Below are 21,493 nucleotides of genomic sequence, written 5' to 3' on the forward strand. Positions count from 1 at the left end.
TTGGATCTCCAAACAAGCTTTGTTGAACCTTTCCATATAGGCTCGTAAAGATTCTCTGACTTCCTGTTTTATTCCCAGGAGGCTCGGTGCATGTTTCACCTTGTCTTTCTGGATTGAGAACCTCATCAAAAACTTTCTTGAGAGGTCTTCAAAGCTAGTAACCGACCTCGGGGGGAGGCTATCGAACCACTTCATCGCTGCTTTCGATAAAGTGGTCGGAAAGGCCTTGCATCGCGTAGCGTCGGAAGCATCAGCTAGGTACATCCGACTTTTGAAGTTGCTCAGATGATGCTTTGGATCCGTAGTTCCATCGTAGAGGTCCATATCAGGGCTTTTGAAGTTCCTCGGAACGTTAGCCCTCATTATGTCCTCGCTAAAGGGATCCTCCCCCCCTAAGGGTGGCTCTTCTTGTTCGTCACGGGAGTTACGATTTTTGAGGGAGGATTCCAACTTTAAGAGTTTTCTTTCTAACTCTTTTCGTCATTCCATCTCCTCTTTTAAGCTCTTTTCAGTTTCCTTTTGGCGCTCCCGCTCTTGTTCTAACTGTTCCAGGCGGCTGTGGACTAATCCCATGAGTTCAGTTACGTGGGATGATCCTCCTTTTTCTGACTCGCGCCCTTCTGAGGAGTTTACCTTCGAATTTTTTTACCCCGGAGGTGCCTTCTCTATGCTGATTATCAACTTCCTGGTGGAGGGCGAGGTCCACATCGTTATTGCCTGTGTCCAGATTCTCTTGCTCAGAATCAGTTTCCACATGACCTTCTTCGTGGGATCTGTCCGCCACCGATGGATGATCTCTCGGGTCCCCGGCAACGCGCCAATGTTACGGTAGGTAACCGGAGATTAATAGAATAGATGGCGTTGGCTGGCCCAAACGTGTGAAGGAGGAGGTTTCCGAATGAGCATGCAGCTCGAGGGACTCCGTCCGACTTGTTTATATGAGGAGAGGGGGTGGTACCTGCAAAGACACTCCGATGCCTAAGTTAGCAAGAGTGTGAGCAGGTCTAGAGAGTATTGGGCTTAGAGATACCTAAGAGATGTCAATGTATTTATAATGGTGAGCCAATAACCACCGTTGGAGTAGTGCCATATCTTTAGGATGTTAACCGTCCCATTATCTTAGGGTGGTTAAGATATGGCTTTATGAAGCGGTTAGAGAGATTTTAGGGGCGGTTACTTATTTGAATGAGTGTTTATCTGCCAGCTAATCTCATGTCCGACTTCTTTAGAGTAAGTCGTAGTCGACACCGACTTCTTATATGAAGGTCGGTGCTTAGTTAGGCTTAATCCTTCGGATTAGGCCTTTTATTTGGACCTGGGCCTTTATTATTGAGCCAGGATATGAACAAGTATATTCATAAACATGTGACTACAATGGTTGGTTATCTTTTGAAAATAATATTAATGATGTGCCTTTTTTTTTGGTTGAATATTGTTAGATGTTAATTTATTAAATTAACTTCGAAAACAACTGCACATTAATTTTCACTTTTTTTTTTTTGAATTTTATAGGTGTAAGATGTAATTAAGTGAATTTATAGGTGTAAGATGTAATGCGGATGCAACTGTTCTTGACATGGAATCAGTGAGAATTTATTTTTGAAAAGGAGTTAGGAGTTAAATTGTTTGAGTTAAATTTCAGAAATAACAACAAAATCCAATAAAAATAACATGATGCAACTTAAAGTTTTTATGTTGATGCTTTATTTTAAATTTTGATGGTACCTAAATTAACCCAAAATGTGGAACTTCTTTCTTTTTGTGTTGAACATAACCACTAATTTATTGCAAATTAGTGGTTATGTTGATGCTTTATTTTAAATTTGATGTACTAAATTAAAAAAAATTAGTGTTATGTTGATGCTTTATTTTAAATTTTGATGGTACCTAAATTAACCCAAAATGTGGAACTTCTTTCTTTTTGTGTTGAACATATAACACAGAAAATTTGCAATAAATTAGTGGTTGAACATATAACACAGAAAATTTGCAATAAATTAGTGGATCATTTAAAGTGGAAACTTAAAAAAATTTATATTTGTTTTGATTTGATAATACTTGGTTGGATTGATGGTACTCGTGTCGTTGAGGGAAGGCCGTATGTTGGCTGTTTTCTCCCCAAAGAGGGGTAAGTATTGCTAGGATGCTTCGTTTCTCGCTTATTGGTGACACTCGATGTGTTGTTGAGGGAAGGCCTTTTGTTGGCCCTTTTTTCTCCAAAGAGGGGCACGTATTGGTACACTTCTTTTTTGTTCAGAGCTTTTGGAGTGATTATGTAGGATGACGGGCACGTATTGGTAGGATGCTTCATTCGTTTGTGTTTCCACCGTTTTTTTTTTTGTTCAGAGCTTTTGGAGTGATTATGTAGGATGACAATGCCAAATTGAGTTACCAGTTCTTCAGAATTTGGCGAACGCAATCGAGTGGATTATTATTCTTATTTTGGTAGTGCTCCGTGCGAATTTACGATCATCGCCTGTTTAATTTTATTTCTATTTGACTTGATGCTCTCAGACACCGAAACTCATAAAATAGTTAATCCAGTCAAGGAGACCAAGGCATTTACGTGGTTCGGTCAAATGACCTACATCCACGGGAACAATAATAAAAGGCATTCCACTATAAGAATCCACAGTACAATCTTGAAATACACGGTGAAATCAGGAAAGAAGAAACAGTAAAGAAAAAAACGGCTAAACCATTTTACACAGTGAAATCAGGAAAGAAGAAACAGTAAAGAAAAAAACGGCTAAACCATTTTACACAGTGAAATCAGGAAAGAAGAAACAGTAAAGAAAAAAACGGCTAAACCATTTTTCTTGGCTATAGGCAAATGTTCCTCCATGATGCCGCTCCAATTAAATACCTGAAACATATCCTACACACACACGAACACGGCATATATCCGTCCATGATGCCGCTCCAATTAAATACCTGAAACATATCCTACACACACACGAACACGGCATATATCCGACCCGAAAACATTGGAATCAGAAGCAATGTAAAAGCTAACCCCCCGGGCGCATTTTATTAGGTAAGAACATAATCCAAATAGCAACTTGGGTCAAAACAGCAGATTTCAAGTTCCGCGTGCAAGGATATGTACCATTTGAATAGATCAGCCTGCATATACACAAGGACGACAAAATAATGGAGTTATGTTAATACACACACCAAAGCAGCTAAGCAACAGAACTGAACCATCAATAATCTTCTATAAACAATAGTTGAACAACAATGCATAAACATCAACACAACCATTCTACCACTCGTATACTGTTGGAACCAACACAACACGTACATTGCGGCCTTTTATTTTAAGCACATGATCAGAGCCTCCGAAATACCTTCCTAGTACCCCCATTCAAAACCAAACAATGCACATCGACCAGCACACACCCCGCAAAAGAAACCATCCAGAACATATAAAAATGGCCTAAAGATCACATAACAAACTGCATCTCGACTCTACCAGCCATCCAGAATCCAAATAAAATTTCAAATCCCAAAAAATCACTGGAAAAGTAGATACACACAAAATTTACTGCAAAGCTGCGAGAGATAACTGCACAAGCATACTACTTCAAAGACATACAAGTTGACTTGTAACAACCACCAATAGCACCAACCATTCTGTAGTGTGTCAGAAGTTAAGAATAAACAAAGAGAAGGGCTACTTACAAGGGACACTAAAACACATTTTATAAACAAATCCAAAAGGAAAGCTACTTACAAGGGACACTAAAACACATTTTATAAACAAATCCAAAATGAAACGGCTTTCCAAGTCAAAAGTGAAAGCACGGGCGACAGAAAATGCAGACCATAAAAAACATCGAGGCTTTTACTTCTGCTAGAGAAGATGAGGGATGCACTTGAATCATAGCTTACTACAGCAACCACTACATTTGCACATGGAAAGTATCTTCACCAGACCACAGATATCAAATAATATAGATGCGAGACAAGAGACTAGAATCAAAGAATTAAAACCGATTATCCTGCTTCCAGAGAAAAAAAAACCACCATAACTGTCGTAGAATCACCAATCAACCCAACCATTCCCTCAACATCTCTTTTCTCCGCATGCCAGAGTACTAACTCAAACTGCATAGAAATTAGTCCACAATGCTCCCAAGCAAGAGAAAAATACAGAAGGCATCAGATAAGTTCAGATTTCAGAAACAGCTACCAACTCCTGAAATGCCAGCCTGATCTTCTGCTGCCCCAAGATAGAGATCAGCCAAAAATCGGGTTCGCAAACTGCACGCAAAATGATAGTAAACCTCGATAAAGAAAACTTCATAATTCATCATGAAGTAAACAAATAACAAAATTCCTGAACCCTTTGCTACCACGGTAATAACAAAATTCCTGAACCCTTTGCTACCACGGTAATATCCAAATCCTTAGCAACAAGAACATATCCTTAGCAACAAGAACATTCCCTCACCACAATTCACCAGAGGAGGCTACAACAAAATTCCATGCAAAGTTAAGAGGCAATAGAGCCCCCCCAAGGAAGAAAATCAATATAGATAAAAGCATCATTTCCATCTCAAGCTTCAGTTACTTACTGTGCTAACCTACATTACGAAATTTGAGAGGTGTTTTCACAAAGAATTCAATTAACTTGACAAATCACATAAAGAATTGAATAGTGCATTCAAAATAACCAAGCATATAATTAGCACATAATACATAACCATGTCTAACCAGATACTCCGACCACCTTAAGATCCTGCATTCAAAATAAACGCAACAGTAATCCAGACGAAGAGGGGCGCTCCACAACAAGCAGAAAAGGGAACCACAGATGTAGAACAGTAGAATAGACGTGAGTGGTTGTAGTGTGTTCTTTTGTTTGTTGTGTGTGGTATTGAAGTGAGATGGTAAGTTGATTATTTATCCATAGAAAGTCGAAAGAGATGTCGAGTTCAACATTTAAAATCCAAATGCAAATCCCGGCTCCTGCCAGATATAACTAGAAGAATGGAGAAGATTACTAGATTAGGGTGAAAATACAGAAAAAATATAATGACCAGAAAAAATATAATGACCAGTTAGAAGTCACCAGTTATACTTAGGTCCTTCAAGACCAAAGTCCAATTACCGAACCCTGCTGAATATATGAGAGCCAAATGTAGAAGAGCAAAAGAGAAAAGTCATTCAAAATCCAAAGAAAGAAAAAGCTTTTAAAATAGATCCAAACAGAAGCTTTAAAAACCCGGCCCAGTTATATTCAACTCCTGCAAATCCCAGATAATCACAAGACACACTGAACCCATAGAAGAACGAAAGAGAGAGGTGAAAACTTTTAAATGTTTTTAACCAATTAGAAGTAACCAGTTACACTTAGATCCTTCAACACCTAAACCTGCTGAATACCTAAACCTGCTGAATTTTAACCAATTAGAAGTAACCAGTTACACTTAGATCCTTCAACACCTAAACCTGCTGAATACCTAAACCTGCTGAATCTATTAGCCAAACGCATAAGAACGGAAGAGGAAAATTCCAATTGAATTATGAATCCCTAAACCTGCTGAATGTGAAAGCCAAACGTAGAAATACGGAAGAGAAAAATTAAGTAGAAGCTTTAAAAACCAGTCCCGGTTATACTTTAAATCCTACGATACTCCAGATTGAACCCCAGATCCTGCCAAACATAAGACACTGAACCGTAGAAGAAATACTCCAGATTGAACCCCAGATCCTGCCAAACATAAGACACTGGACCGTAAAAGAATGGAAGAGATCATCATGGTGAAAATCCACAAACATAAGACACTGAACCGTAGAAGAAATACTCCAGATTGAACCCCAGATCCTGCCAAACATAAGACACTGAATCGTAGAAGAATGGAAGAGATCATCATGGTGAAAATCCACAAACAAAAAAAATTTAATAACCAGCTCTAACTCATCAGTTATACTTGCGTCCTTAACACCCAAAGTCCAATTACAAATTCCTTATCTTGCCAGACGAAAGAGAAAAATTTTGAAAATCCAAACAAAGCAGCAGCAGCTTTTAAAAACCAGTCCCAATTATACTTGAATCCAAACAAAGCAGCAGCAGCAGCTTTAAAAACCAGTCCCAATTATACTTAAATCTTTCAGTACTCCAAAGTGATGTTTAGGTTGAAGGTTTAAAACCCATAGAAAGTCCAATTGCAAATCACAGCTCCTGCCAAACATAAGACACTGAATCATATAAAATGGGAAGAGATTAAGGTGAAGATCCAGAAAAAACCAGTCACCAGTTATGCTTGGGTCCTTCAATACTCGAGTTCAAACACAAATCCCTGTGGAATATAGAAGAGCCAAACATAGAACAAAAGACAATAATAAGTTGAAAATCCAAACAAAGCTTTAAAAAACTATGCAACAAAAATTTGAAAACCATTCAGAAGTCACTCATTTAAGTACAAAATCCTAGTTAAACCATCCAAGAAGAGGTCCTTCAATATTTCAAAGTCGACTTGCAAATTCCAGATGCTGCCAAACACATGGTACTCAACATGGAGTGACAAAGATGAACCGAAAAGAAGTTTCCAGTTTTGCACACACAAAGCAAAATCATAGTTGCAATTTCCCTAATAGAAAGTGAAATCAAGATAAGTTTTCCTTAGTAGTAAGGTAAAATCAAGACAAGTTAAAACCTAATGCTAATAACAGAAAATCCTTCAATACTTCACCTGGAAGAAGAGTTTTAAGGCCAGCACAACAATCCAACAGAGTTTCAACATAATTCAGACCCCTCGCAGCGTTCAAGCAAAATTCTCCAATCATGGGTAGTGTGCCAAATTATGGTAAACACGTAAAGCTGAAGATAAACAAAAGAAATAGCTTGTCAAACTGATGGAAGACCAGATCAAACCCCAAACCAAAACACGTCGTGAGAACAAATGGCAAAGTTGAGGTGGGAAAACTATAGTAGACAAGATCTTGCTCCTGAACCCCCCAAATTAATCTCCAATACACTCTCATTTAACTGCAGAAAGCATGTTCACGATTCAATTCCAATACCTCATCCAAAGAGAAAACACCACCAAAAATGTTGAACTAAAATCAAATCCTCTTATCCTTATTAGTGAGACTGAGAACTAATAACGCCCAAACCCAATGCACAGTGTGATTCAGCTCAGAGATTGCTGGAAGCTCAAACAACTATACTATTCACGTTATTGAATCCAATCTTTTATGTGCTCGGCCAAATATATTGCTGAGATAAAAAGCAAAATTGAGTATATATAATATAAAGTGGGCATATATGATAAACGATGACCAATAAGAGCTCATTAAACGCTTACTCTCCAATCTTGAAAGTTTGTCCACAAGTAGGATGAGGAAACAACAGGTTTCTCAAAGCAAACGGTCAAAATCATGAAAAACAAAACACAAACTACTATACGGAGCTAGAAGTCACCATAAGAATATGGTAGTCAAAAGTATTGACTGGAAGACAAACACTGCAAAGGAATAGGAATTGTCATGTTCATACTAAATACATGGGAAGAAATTAGAAGAGACAAGAGAAAAGATCTAGGGCATTCAAACTCCAAGTAGAAGTCACCAACTCCACATCTAACTCGGATTAGACGGACAATGTTACTCAACCAACTCAACGAACATAACACTGCAAGAAAACAGGTTCAAATTGAACTTGGAATGAACCATTAATACTAGAAAATAAATATGGCAGAAAAATTCAATAGAGAAGACGGGTTTAATCCAAGATTATGAGCCTCTATTATTGTTGCAAAGCTTCTTTTCCAAATCATATCTTCTAATCCAAAACTTTAAATTTCTGCAACCAATGAAAAGCATTGGAGGTCATAAACAACGTGAAATGACTATATAATCAAGTTATTTATATAATATTTAGGGGGCAGAAAGAAAAAAGAATAATACAAGGACATATCAATCTCAGAATATTGAACACAGTCTTGGTGCAATCCCATACCCTTCAATTGGTTCCTAAGGAAAAGAGAAACAAAAACCGATTTCCAAGCAGGAGAGAATAACGAAGAAAACAACACAAAGTAGCAAATTTGAAATTAGAAAAAAAAATTAAACAAATGAACCAGACAAATGCAAAAGCATATCACCAGGATGCACTCAACACCCATGATCGGACAATACTGCACAGGAAACCAAAGACTTTCAAATGCTGCTAGCACAGTAGGTTGGAATGAACAAAAAGGAAAGGAGTTTGGAAAAACTGTTTTAGGAAACTAGATTCCATCCACTGTATGCATCGTGCTCAACAACCCGGCTACAATGCTGCATAGAATATAAACTACGTTTTAATTCATAATGCATGCTTTATAATATTTAGTTAAATGATCAAGGAAATAAAATGTAAAGAGAATCAGATTGCTTTTATGGAATTAGATATATGATCCTCCTGTCTTGCATAATATTCTTCTGATCTATAATTCCCCAATCTCCCAAATACACTGCAAGCCAAGCAAAAACAAGCAAACCTAAATCTCTCCAGGAATAACAATAGTACAGAATAGGAGAATTTTCAGGAAAAGCAAGGATTCAGAGAGTTCTCAGTTTCTTCAGATCTGGGCAAAAGTAGAATTCATCCTCCAAACACCAACAAAAAAGCGGGCATTCATAATCCAGATAATGTCGCATTAACAATCAACAGAACAGCTGCATGAAAGAAAAGCCATGTTCAAACAACACAACCATCACTGAACCAGATCATCAAATTAGAAAAGCTCAACCAAACTTCCAGAAAAGATCTTAAATGAAGCTAACACCATCCACATAATTCGCTACACCTGAAGAGAGAAAAATCATAGTTCCAAGCCAACAAACAAGAATAGCACCCTGTCCATATGTTCATAGCCTAGTTCTTTTCCCTGTGAAACTGTAAATATTCCCACAATTATCAAATTCAGAAAGATCTTGATCAGCAGCTAACCAAATCCGAAATCCACAAATCCGAGAACAATTCTATAAACAACTAGATAGAAATTCACAGGAAAAACAGATCAAAGAACACTCCTGCCCAAGCAATATGGAAGAACATCGAAGAAATGAAATGCACAGGAGCAAGACGTTGGACACAGAGAACACTAAAGCCAGTTAGAAGTCACCATTATACATGAATGCCGTTGCCAAAAGTATGACTGGAAGACAACACTGCAAATGAACAGATGAAATTCAATTGATATCTGCATACTTATGCATATGAACTAGCGAAAAAAAATTAAAAAAAAACAAGAGACGAGAGACAAGAAATCCAGTGCGTCCAAACTCCAGGTACAGAAGTCACCAGCTACACAATGTTACCCGACCAAAACGATAACACTGCAAGAGAACCAAATTAATTTTATTTTGCACGACCATTAACACAACATAGTTGAAAAAGAGAAGTTAATCAGATTATGATGCTTGTATTATTTTGAGCCCTCCTGCCATATATCTTCTATCCATTATTCCAGATTTCTGCAACCAATTTAAAGCATTGCATGACATAAACAAGAGAACAACGTAATCAAACTATTATTTAATACTAAAAAAGTTCATGCATATGTTATGAGGGAATTATCAATTTCGGAATCTTGGACACATCGCCAAAGTGCAATCCCATGTCCTTCAATTGGCTCCTAAGGCAAAAAAGAGAAACATAAACCGATTTCCAGGAAAGACAGAATTATGAAAAGAACAAGGAACCAAAACAGTCAATTATTTAAATTAAAAAAAACAAAAAAAAAAAACAAAACTTAAACAAATGAACCAGGCAAGTGCAAGAAACATATCGACCAGGATGCACTCAACACCCGCGGGTAACAATATCAGACAACACTGCATAGGAACACATCCACAATTAATTCACAATGCTAGCACAGTAGGTTGGGAAAGAAAATGCAGGGAAAAGAAAGTCAAAAAAAACTGTTCTTGTTCTCTATCCTCCGTATGTGTCGCACTCAAAACCACGCTTCAAGGTGGACAATGCTGCATAGAATATAATACACATTTTAATTCACATGCATGATTTATAATTTATAATTTATAATTGAATCTTAAGAAACGGATAAAAGTAAAGAATCTGTTCTGTTTTAAGGAATTAGATATCTAGTCGTCCCTGTCGATTATAGCAGTAAATTCTTCCAATACCTCCGGTCTACAAATCTCAACCTCCCAAATGCACTGCAAAGCAAGCAAAACCAAAGCTGAATCCCTCTACATAATGATGATAAGAACAGTCGAAGAAAAGAAGTTCCAGGGGGAAAAAAAAAAAAGCAAGGGTAAAAGTTCTCGGTTTCTTCTGATCCGGGCAAAAGCAGAATCCATCCTCCAAACGTTCACATTCTACATCTCGCCTGAATAATCAGGAAAACAGTTCGGTGAAAGAAAAGCCATGTTCAACAACCAAAAGCGTAGCTAAATCTCCATGTATAAGAACAATAGTTCAAGAATAGAAGTTTCAGAAAAAGCAGGGTGTAAAGAGAGTTCTCAGTTTTCTCGGATTTAGGAAGAAGTAGAATTCATCCTCCAATAATCCACAAAAAGCTAGCGTTCCCAATCAAGATCTCGCCTGAACAATCAAGAAAGCAGTTCCAGATCATCAAATTAGAAAAGCTCAACCAACACAGAACTGTAACAGAACAGATCATCAAATTAGAAAAGCTCAACCAAACTTCCAGGATCTTCAATCCAGCTAACAGACCATCCAAGAAAACTCGCCATACTTGAGCAGAGAAAATCATAATTCCAATCCAGCAAATAATGAATAACACCCCATTCATATGTTCGTTCTTTTCCCTGAGCAACCTAATAACAATTTTCAAAGTTATTGATTTGAAAGAAAGGATCACAAGTGGTTCAAAATTATATTAGGTTCAAAGATCATCATGAAGAACAAACTCCTCGTTTTATTGAAATCCAGAAGAAAGCATCTCAATCAGCAGCTAAGTAAATCCACAATCCACATATCCGAATACAGTTCTATAAAAGGAATCAGATAGTAATTCACAGCAAAAAGATATCGAATCTTCTCCATCCTGAATGATATCTTGAAATCAGAAACCATAGAGAACCACACGAAGGGAAAAAGATTAAAGCAAATATTCATAGAAGCGAAGAACATGATGCAACTCGTAGAAATTAATTAGTTTGACTGGCTTACTCCTTATGCGGTATTTTAGCCACACTTTTAATGCCATAAAGATTCTCTCTTACTTTGGACCAGTATTAATTCGGTAATGCATTGTGCATTTCTGGAATCAATTACGAATTTACGATCATCGCCTGTTCAATTTTGATTCCTATTTGACTTAAAGCTCTCGGCCACCGAAACGCATAAAATAATTAGTCCAGTAGTAGGGAAATAGTAGGAAAAGGAGACCAGGGTATTTACGTGGTTCGGCCAAATGACCTACATCCACGGGAACAATAATAAAGGCATTCCACTATAAGAATCCACAGTACAATCTTTGCAATACAGAGTGAAATCAGAAAAGAGAAAACAGTAGAGAGAATACAATCATAAAGGCTAAACCATTTTTCTTGGCTATTAGGCAAATCTTCCTCTCCATGATGCCGCTCCGATTAAATACCTGAAACATATCCTATACCCACGACCCGCTCCGATTAAATACCTGAAACATATCCTATACACACGAACACAACATATATCCCACTCTACTTAAAAACATTGGAATAAGAAGCAATGTAAAGCAATAACCCGGACGCATTTTATTAGGTAAGAACATAATCGAAATAGCAACTCTTTCAAGTTCGGCGTGCAAGAATATATACCATTTGAATAGATCAGCATGCATATACACAAGGACGACAAAATAACGGAGTTATGTTAATACACCAAAGCAGCTAAGCAACAGAACTGAACCATCAATAGTCTTCGATAATGTTGGTTACGAAAAACCCACCTTCAAAAATCAAAAGCTCACCAAGCATCCCAAAAAGCAACGAACTAAAACCAAAGTTACTGAACAATAGTTGAACAATGCATAAACATCAACACCACCATTCTACCAGTCATATACTGTTGGAACCAATGCACTGATCATAGCCTCCGAAATACCTTCCTAATACCCATTCAAAATTAACCAATGCACATCAACCAGCGCATACCCCACAAAAGAAACCATCAGGAACATATAAAATTGGCCTAAAGATCACATAACAAACTGCATGGCGACACTACCACCCATCAAGATCCAAATAAAAATCCAAATCACAAAAAAACACTGGAATAGTAGATGGCTAGATGCACATAAAGTTTACTGCAAAGCTGCGAGAGAAAACTGCACAAGAATGCTGCTTCAAAGACATAGAACTTAACTTGTAAGTTGTCACAACCACCCAATAGCACCAACCATTCTGTAGTGTGTCAGAAGTTGAGAATAAACAAACAGAAGAGCTACTTACAACGGCCACAGAAACAAATTTTATAAACAAACCCACGAAAATGAAACAGCTTTCAAAGACGAAAGTGAAAGACACAGGTGAGCAGAAAATGCAGACCTCAAAAAACATCGTTCTGCTTTTACTTCTTTTGCTAGAGAAGATGAGGGATGCTCTTGAACCATGGCATACTACAGAAACCACTACATTTGCACATGGAAAATATCTTCACCAGACTGCAGATATCAAATAATATAGATGCGCGACAACAGACAAGAATTATAACCAATTATCCTGCTTCCAGAACAAAAAAAAAAAACACCATAACTGCTGTAGAACCACCAATCACCCCAGCCATTCCCTGAACACCCCTTTTCTCCGCATGCCAGAGTACTCACTCGAACTGCACAGAAGTTAGACCACAGTTCTCCCAAACGAGAAAAATTACAGAATGCATTAGAAGAGTTCAGATTTCAGAAACGGCTACCAACTCCTGAACGCCAGTGATCTTCCGCTCCCCCAAGATTGAAATCAGCCAAAAAATGGGGTTCGCGAACTGCGGAAAAGCAAGTTCGCAAAATGATGGTAAACCTCAATAAAAAAAAAAAAAACAAACTTCGTAATTCACCATGAATTAAATAAATAAAATTCCTGAAACCTTTGCTACCACAGTAATATCCAAATCCCTAGCAACAAGAACATTCCCTCACCGAGATTCACCTGAGGCTACAACAAAATTCCATGCAAAGTTAAGAGGCAACCAACTCCCCCGCGGAGGAAAAGTAATATAGATGAATAAGAGCATCATTTCCATTTCAAACTTCATACTTACTGTGCTAACCTACATTATGAAATTTGAGAGGTATTTTCACAAAGAATTCTACTAACTTGACAAATCACATAAAGAATTGAATAGTAGAGATCTTCAAACAAAGAAGCATATAATCTTAACACCTAACAAATAACCATGTCTAACCGGGTGTATCTGACCACCTTAAGATCCTGCATTCAAAATAAATGCAAAAGTAACCCAGACAAAACCGACATGCAATCAATAAGCAGAAAAGGGGCGCTTCACAGATGTAGAAGAGTAGAATAGACGTGAGTGGTTCTAGTGTGTTCTTTTGTTTGTTGTGTGTGGTGTTTGTTGGATAAAAGTCACCAGTTGTACTGTAAATCTTTCACTACTCCGAAGTGATGGTAAACGGAATATCTAAAACCCATAGAAAGTGAGAGAGATGCCAAGTTAAAGTGAAATGGTAAGCTGATAATTAAAACCCATAAAAAGTAGAAAGAGATGTTAAGTTGAACTTTAAAATCCAAAAAGCAAATCCCAGCTCCTGCCAAATATAACTAGAAGAAGGGACAAGATTAGGGTGAAAATACAGAGAAAATGTAATAACCAGTTAGAAGTCACCAGTTATACTTGGGTCCTTCAAGAACAAAGTCCAATTACCGAACCCAGATCCTGCTTAATATATGAGCCAAATGTAGAAGAGCAAAAGAGAAAAGTCAAGTTGAAAATCCAAAGAAAGAAAAAGCCTTAAAAAAAGATCCAAACAGAAGCTTTAAAAACCCGGCACAGTTATATTCAACTCCTTCAATACTCGAAAGTGACGTCAAGTTGAACCATTTAAATTGCAATTGCAAATCCCTGCCAAACATAAGACATACTGAACCCATAGAAGAACGGAAGAGAGAGGTGAAAACTCAAAAATGTTTTTAATAACCAATTAGAAGTAACCAGTTACACTTGGATCCTTCAACACCTAAACCTGCTGAATATATTGGCCAAACGTATAAGAACGGAAGAGGAAAATTCCAATTCAATTATGAATCCCTAAACCTGCTGAATGTGAAAGTCAAACAGAGAAAAATGCAAGAGAAAAATTAAGTTGAAGACGCAAACAATGAAGCTTTAAAAACCAGTCCCAGTTATACTTTAAATCCAACGATACTCAAGATTGAACCCCAGATCCTGCCAAACATAAGACACTGAACCGTAGAAGAATGGAAGAGATCATGGTGAAAATCCACAAACAAAAAAATTTAATAACCAGTTAAAAGTCAACATTATACTTGCGTCCTTAACACCCAAAAGTCGAATTACAAATCCCTTATCCTGCCAGACGAAAGAGAAAAATTTTGAAAATCCAAACAAACCAGCAGCAGATGTTAAAAACCTGTCCCAAATATACTTAAATCTTTCAGTACTCAAAAGTGATGTTTAGGTTGAAGGTTTAAAAAACCCGTGGAAAGTCCAATTGCAATCCCAGCTCCTCACAAACATACGACACTGAACGGTAGGAAAAAGGGAAGAGATTAAGGTGAAGATCCAGGAAAAACCAGCCACCAGTTATGCTTAGGTCCTTCAATACCCAAGTCCAAATACAAATCACTGATCCTGTGGAATATAGAAGAGCCAAACATAGAACAAAAGACAATTTTAAGTTGAAAACCCAAATATGAAGCTTTAAAAAATATTCGAAGAAAATTTGAAAACCATTCAGAAGTCGCTCATTTAAGTACAAAATCCTAGTTAAACCATCCAAGAAGAAGTCCTTCAATATTTAAAAGTCGACTTGCAAATTCCAGATGCTGCCAAATACTACTCAACATGAAGAGTGACAGAAATGAGCCGAAAAGAAGTTTCTAGTTATGTGCGCACAAAACAAAATCATAGTTTTCCCCAACAGAAAGTGAAATCAAGCCATCATGGTTACAGTTTTCCCTTAGAAGTAAAGTAAAATCAAGTTAAAACCTAATAACAAAATCCTTCAATACTTGACATGCAAGAACAGTTTTAAGGCCAGCACAACAATCCAAAAGTTCTAACATAATTCAGACCCCTCACAGCGTTGAAGCAAAATTCTCCAATTAGGGTAATGTGCCAAATTATGGCAAACACGTATGCAGAAAGCTGAAAATAAACAAAAGAAACAACTTGCCAAACTGATAAGACCAGATCAAACCAAAACATAAGGTGAGAACAAATGGCAAAGTTAAGTTGGGAAAATTGTGCAGAAAATATCTTGCTCCTGAATCCCCGAAGTTAATCTCCAATACACTCCGTGGTTTAACTGCACAAAAAGCATGTTCACGATTCAATTCCAATACCTCATCTAGAGAGAAAACACCAACCAAAAATGTTTGAACTAAAATCAAATCCTCTTATCCTTATTAGTGAGACTGAGAACTAATAACCCCCCACAACTGATGCACCATGTGATCCTGCTCGGAGATAACTGGAAGCATAAACAACCATACGATTCGTGTGATTGAATAAATTGACTATATATGATACAGTCAATATATGGTATATGACGACCAATAAGAGCTCATTAAACAGCTCATTAAACGCTTACTCTCCTATCTTGAGTGTCCACAACTAGGATGAGGGAATGGCCTATCATCGTTCTCAAAGCTAACAGTCAAAATCATGAAGAACAAAACACAAACTGCTATACCGAGTTAGAAGTCACCATATGAATATCGTAGACAAAAGTATCAGCCGGAAGACAACACTGCAAAGGAACAGGAATTGTCATGTTCATACTAAATACATGAAAAGAAAATAGGAGAGAGAAAAGAAAAGATCTAGGGCATTCAAACTCCAGGTAGAAGTCACCAACTCCACAACTAACGATTACACGGACAATGTTACTCGACCAACTCAACGAACATAACACTGCAAGAAAACAGGTTCAAATTGAACTTGGAATGAACCATTAATGCTAGAAAATAAATATGGCAGAAAAATTCAATAGACAAGACAAGTTTAATCCAAGATCCTGAGCCTGTATTATTGTTGCAGAGCTTCTTTTCCAAATTATATCTTCTAATCCAAAATTTTAAATCGCTGCAACCAATGAAAAGCATTGGAGGTCATAAACAACGTGAAATGACTATATAAAGTTATTTTTATAATATTTAGGGGGCAGAAAGAAAAAAGAACAATAGAACAAGGACATATCAATCTCGGAATCTTGAATACAGTCTCGGTGCAATCCCATACCCTTCAATTGGTTCCTAATGAATAGAGAAACAAAAACCGATTTCAAAGCAAGAGAGAATAACGAAGGAAACAACACAAAGTAGCAAATTTTAAATTAAAAACAAAAACACAAAAATTAAACAAATGAACCAGGCAAGTGCAAAAGCTTATCACCAGGATGCACTCAACACCCATGATCGGACAAAGAACTGCACGGGAAACCATAAAGACATTTATTTCAAATGCTGCTAGCACAGTAGGTGGGAATGAACAAAAAGGAAAGAAGAGTTTGGAGAAACTGTTTTAGGAAACTAGATTCCATCCAATGTATTCATTGTGCTCAACAACCCGGCTACAATGCTGCAAAGAATATAAACTACATTTTAATTCACAATGCATGCTTCTTAAATACGTAGTTAAATGATCAAGGAAATAAAATGTATAGAGAATCAGATTGCTTTTATGGAATTAGATATATGGTCCTCCTGTCTTGCATAATATTCTTCTGATTTACAATCCCCAATCTCCCAAATACACTGCAAACCAAGCAAAAACAAGCAAACCTAAATCTCCAGGAATAAATAGTACAGAATAGGAAAATTTTCAGGAAAAGCAAGGATTCAGGGAGTTCTTAGTCTCTTCAGATCTGGGCAAAAGTAGAATTCATCCTCCAAAGACCAACAAAAAAGCGAGCATTCATAATCCAGATAATGTCGAATTAACAATCAACAGAACAGCTGCGTGAAAGAAAAGCCATGTTCAAACAACACAACTATCACTGAACCCGATCATCAAATTAGAAAAGCTCAACCAAAATTCCAGGAAAGATCTTAAATGAAGCTAACACATCATCCACATAATTCGCTACACCTGACGAGAGAAAATCATAGTTCCAATCCGACAAACAAGAATGGCACCCTGTCCATATGTTCATAGCCAGTTCTTTTCCCTGTGAAACTGTAACTATTCCTAAAATTATCGAATCCAGAAAGAAGCATTTTGATCAGCAGCTAAGCAATCCAAAATCCACAAATCCAAGAACAGTTCTATAAACGACTAGATATAAATTCACAGGAAAAACAGATCAAAAAACACTCCTGCCCAAGCAATATGGAAGAACATCGAAGAAATGTAATGCACAGGAACACTAAAGCCAGTTAGACACAGAGAACACTAAAGCCAGTTAGAAGTCACCATTATACATGAATGCCGTTGCCAAAAGTATTGATTGGAAGACAACACTGCAAATGAACAGATGAAATTCAATTGATATCTGCATACTTACGCATATGAACTAGCAAAAAAAAAAAAAAAAAAAAAAAAAAAAAAACAAGAGACAAGAGACGAGAGATCCAGTGCGTCCAAAACTCCAGGTACAGAAGTCACCAGCTACACAATGTTACTCGACCAAAACGAAAACACTGCAAGAGAACCAAGTTCAAATTGAATTTTGCACGACCATTAACGCAAGATGGTTAAAAAAGAAGTTGATCAGATTATGATGCTTGTATTATTTTGAGCCTTCCCGCCATATATCTTCTATCCATTATTCCAGACTTCTGCAACCAATTTAAAGCATTACAGGACACAAACAAGATAACTCCGTAATCAAACTATTATTTATTACTAAAAAGAATGATGCATATGTTAGGAGGGAATTATCAATTTCGGAATCTTGGACACACCGCCTAAGTGCAATCCCGTATCCTTCAATTGGCTCCTAAGAGAAAAAGAGAAACATAAACCGATTTCCAAGAAAGACAGAATTATGAAGAAAACAACAAAGAACCAAAGCAGCCAATTATTTAAATAATATTAAAAAAAAAGCAGCAAAACTTAAACAAATGAACCAGGCAAGTGCAAGAAACATATCGACCAGGATGCACTCAACACCAGCGGGTAACAATATCAGATAACACTGCATAGGAAACACATCCACATTTAATTCACAATGCTAACACAGTAGGTTGGGAAAGAAAATGCAGGGAAAGAAAATTTAGAAAAACTGTTCGTGTTCTCTATCCTCCGCATGTGTCGCACTCAACCACGCTTCAAGGTGGACAAACGCTGCATAGAATATAATTCACATTTTACTTCACATGCATGATTTATAATTTATAATTGAATCTTAAAAAACGGATAAAAGTAAAGAATCTGTTCTGTTTTAAGGAATTAGATATCTTGTCGTCCGTGTCGATTATAGCAGTAAATTCTTCCAATATCTCCTATCTACAACTCTCCAACCTCCCAAATGCACTGCAAAGCAAGCAAAACCGAAGCTGAATCCCTCTACATAATGATGATAAGAACAGTCGAAGAAAAGAAGGTTCAGGGAATAAAAAAGCAAGGGTAATAGGGTTCTCGGTTTCTTCTGATCCAGGCAAAAGCAGAATTCATTCTCCAATCACCAACAGAAAGCATGCGTTCTCTACATCTCGCCTGAATAATCAGGAAAACAGTCCCGTGAAAGAAAAGCCAAATTCAACAAGCAAAACCGTAGCTAAATCTCTATACATAAGAACAATAGTTCAAGAATAGTAGTTTCAGAAAAAGCAGGGTGTAAAGAGAGTTCTCAGTTTTTTCGGATTTAGGAAGAAGCAGAATTCATCCTCCAATCACCGACAAAAAGCTAGCGTTCACAATCAAGATCTCGCCTGAACAATCAATAAAACAGTTCCGTGAAAAAAAAGGCCATGTTCAACAACACACAACCGTAACAGAAACACAGAACCGTAACAGAACAGATCATCAAATTAGAAAAGCTCAACCAAACTTCCAGAACAAAAAGGATCTTCAATCCAGCTAACAGACCATCCAAGAAAACTCGCCATACTTAAGCAGAGAAAATCATAATTCCAATCCAGCAAACAATGAATAACACTCCGTTCATATGTTCGTTCTTTTCCCTGAGCAACCTAATAACAATTTTCAAAGTTATTGATTTGAAAGAAAAGATCACAAGCGGTTCAAAATTATATTAGCTTCAAAGATCATCGTCATAAGAAGAACAAACTCCGCGTTTTCTTGAAATCCAGAAGAAAGCATCTCAATCAGCAGCTAAGCAAATCCACAATCCACATATCCGAATACAGTTCTATAAAAAGAATCAGATAGTAATTCACAGCAAAAAGATATCGAATCTTCTAGATCATGAATGATATCTTGAAATCAGAAACCATGGAGAATGATATCTTGAAATCAGAAACCATAGAGAACCACACGAAGGGAAGAAGATTAAAGCAAATATTCACAGAAGCGAAGAAGAGTAGAATTAGCTAAAAGATAAGGAGTCTCAAACCGAAACCATTGCAACAACGCGTCCAAAATAACCTACAAACAAGGCAGTATGAAGAGAATCAAGAGAACGCAGGTGTTTATATACGAAGGGATGGGTCAGGATGGACGGCTATGATTAAGTCGGTGGGTGAGAGAATGGACGATTATGATGCGTTTAATAAAATAGTGGCGTTGATTTGACGCGGTTATCCTATTAAGGCGGTGGGAAGCTGTTGAAGAGTTTGTTGCTTTCTAGATAAGCATCACCTGAAAAGAATGTTGATTTAAATATAATTTAAATAAATTTTAAATTAAAAGAAAATATAATTATTATCTAGCGCTTTCTATAAAGTTCCAGCTGTGATACCCGGTGGCAAATACAATAAAAAAATTACAAATCATGGGGCGGCGACTCAAGCGCGTGTCCCATGGTATATTGGATTTCTACTGGCTGAGATACCGGAGATTAACCGAGATGCCATATGAATTATATCATATCAACTTTTTAAAAGTTTAATATTTAATTATACAATTTTTTTTTCTATACACTAATAATAGAGAGTCACCAAAAAAAGTCATCAAAGAAATAATAGATAAATTCGTGATTTTTATTTTTATTTTTATTTTTTATTTTTTCAGATCATTAGTATAAGAGTTAATTATCTTTTAACCGGAGCTTAGTTAAAAGAATTAGTTATACTTTTTAAAAATAAAAAATAGTTTATTTAACTCAAATACTTTACTATGACTTAAAATACCAACGTTTAATCTTCATCTCTTACTTTAATTACACAATAGTTTTTAGTTTTAAATATTCAAAACATGTTGAATTTAGACTGAACTGAGTGTATTCGCATTTCACAGCTCTCTATTCAATAAGCAACACTCCATCTACCTTTAAATTCAAATATAAAAAATTAATTATTTTTTATTTATGTAATTTAATATTATTTTGTATTTTATTATTTATTTTATTTAATTTTTTATATGATAAAAGATATTAGAATATTTAATAAGTATTTATATTATTGTATTTGTATAAATTGATAAAAAAAATCAATAAATATTATAAATTTTAATATTTGTCTTTCTAACTTCTTTTTTACATATTTTACAGGATATATATTTTAATTTTTATATAAAATAATCATGAAAAATCAAAGAATTGATGCATTTTTTAAGAAGAAGGCTGATATTTAAGAATGAGAACATATAACTTTTACAATATCAACACCTATAGATAGTTTTTCTATTTTAATGAATCACGAAAAAAGTGAGATACAATCTTCAAAAATTCAAAGAGTCGCATCTGATGAGTTTAACCTTAATTCTTTGGAACGAGGCCCTGAAAAATGGCATTAAGTTTGACAATATCACCCAAATCAGAGAGATGAAGTTAGACAAACTTATCTTAAATGGGATCCATATCAAAAATATCTTAATAATTATCTTCTATGTGATCCCAAAATTTTAATTTTAGTGGACCAAAATTTTAATTTTATTTTAAACTCCGCCACTGCTTTTAACTTAATGTGATGATGATACATGAGATGATAGTATGAGATAAAGAAATTAAATTATTTTTATAATATAAATTATCGTGAGATTTTTTTTTTTAACTTTTTGAGCGATTAAAGACACCTTTGTTACCAGCAGGCTATGATTTTTAGGCAAGACAAAATCACGTAGACAAATCTCAGTTGAAAATACCTAAAAATTAAATTTATTTTAATAACTTGTATTTTTATAATGACATTTTAAAATAATTAATTATGTGACAATCAACTTATATTTGGTTCCTTTAGTTAAAAAGTAATTGTAAAATAA

General features: G+C 36.1%; 1 protein-coding gene across 9 annotated transcripts; it reads right to left on the reverse strand.

The window, feature by feature from the left end:
• Positions 1 to 2,561: 2,561 nt before the first annotated feature.
• On the reverse strand, positions 2,562 to 19,807 carry LOC112697909 (uncharacterized). 9 transcript variants are annotated; one of them, XR_011873578.1, is made up of 9 exons: positions 15,762 to 19,738; positions 13,055 to 15,641; positions 10,668 to 12,952; positions 6,702 to 10,564; positions 6,433 to 6,599; positions 6,264 to 6,308; positions 4,720 to 6,190; positions 3,737 to 4,589; positions 2,562 to 3,126 (listed from the first exon to the last, which is right to left on the reverse strand). XR_011873578.1 is itself a non-coding variant. In XM_072219438.1 (9 exons), exons 6-9 carry the CDS (start codon positions 6,750 to 6,752, stop codon positions 6,088 to 6,090), a joined length of 366 nt encoding a protein of 121 aa, XP_072075539.1. In that variant the 5' UTR covers positions 6,753 to 7,813; positions 7,918 to 9,981; positions 10,144 to 10,564; positions 10,663 to 12,952; positions 13,055 to 15,641; positions 15,762 to 19,738; the 3' UTR covers positions 2,562 to 6,087. The 9 variants fall into 9 exon arrangements, 7 of the variants coding, with proteins under 7 accessions (XP_072075539.1, XP_072075544.1, XP_072075541.1 ...); XM_072219438.1 differs by having other exon boundaries at positions 2,562 to 6,190; positions 6,702 to 7,813; positions 7,918 to 9,981; positions 10,144 to 10,564; positions 10,663 to 12,952; XM_072219443.1 differs by having other exon boundaries at positions 2,562 to 6,190; positions 6,702 to 7,813; positions 7,918 to 9,981; ... (2 more) ...; positions 15,762 to 17,127; positions 17,261 to 18,436.
• Positions 19,808 to 21,493: the final 1,686 nt, after the last annotated feature.

The sequence above is a fragment of the Arachis hypogaea genome, chromosome 16, assembly GCF_003086295.3.
Source record: "Arachis hypogaea cultivar Tifrunner chromosome 16, arahy.Tifrunner.gnm2.J5K5, whole genome shotgun sequence".
Lineage (NCBI taxonomy): Eukaryota > Viridiplantae > Streptophyta > Magnoliopsida > Fabales > Fabaceae > Arachis > Arachis hypogaea.

What these genes read in the sequence shown, in the direction of transcription:
- LOC112697909 (XM_072219440.1), bottom strand. Translation starts at nt 6,752, where the DNA reads ATGTTGAAACTCTGTTGGATTGTTGTGCTGGCCTTAAAACTCTTCTTC. An exon ending in GATGGTTTAACTAGGATTTT is followed by an intron (nt 6,309 to 6,432) that starts GTACTTAAATGA and finishes TATATTCCACAG; the next exon opens with GGATTTGTGTTTGAACTCGA. An exon ending in GAAGGACCCAAGCATAACTG is followed by an intron (nt 6,191 to 6,263) that starts GTGACTGGTTTT and finishes TATGTTTGGCAG; the next exon opens with GAGCTGTGATTTGCAATTGG.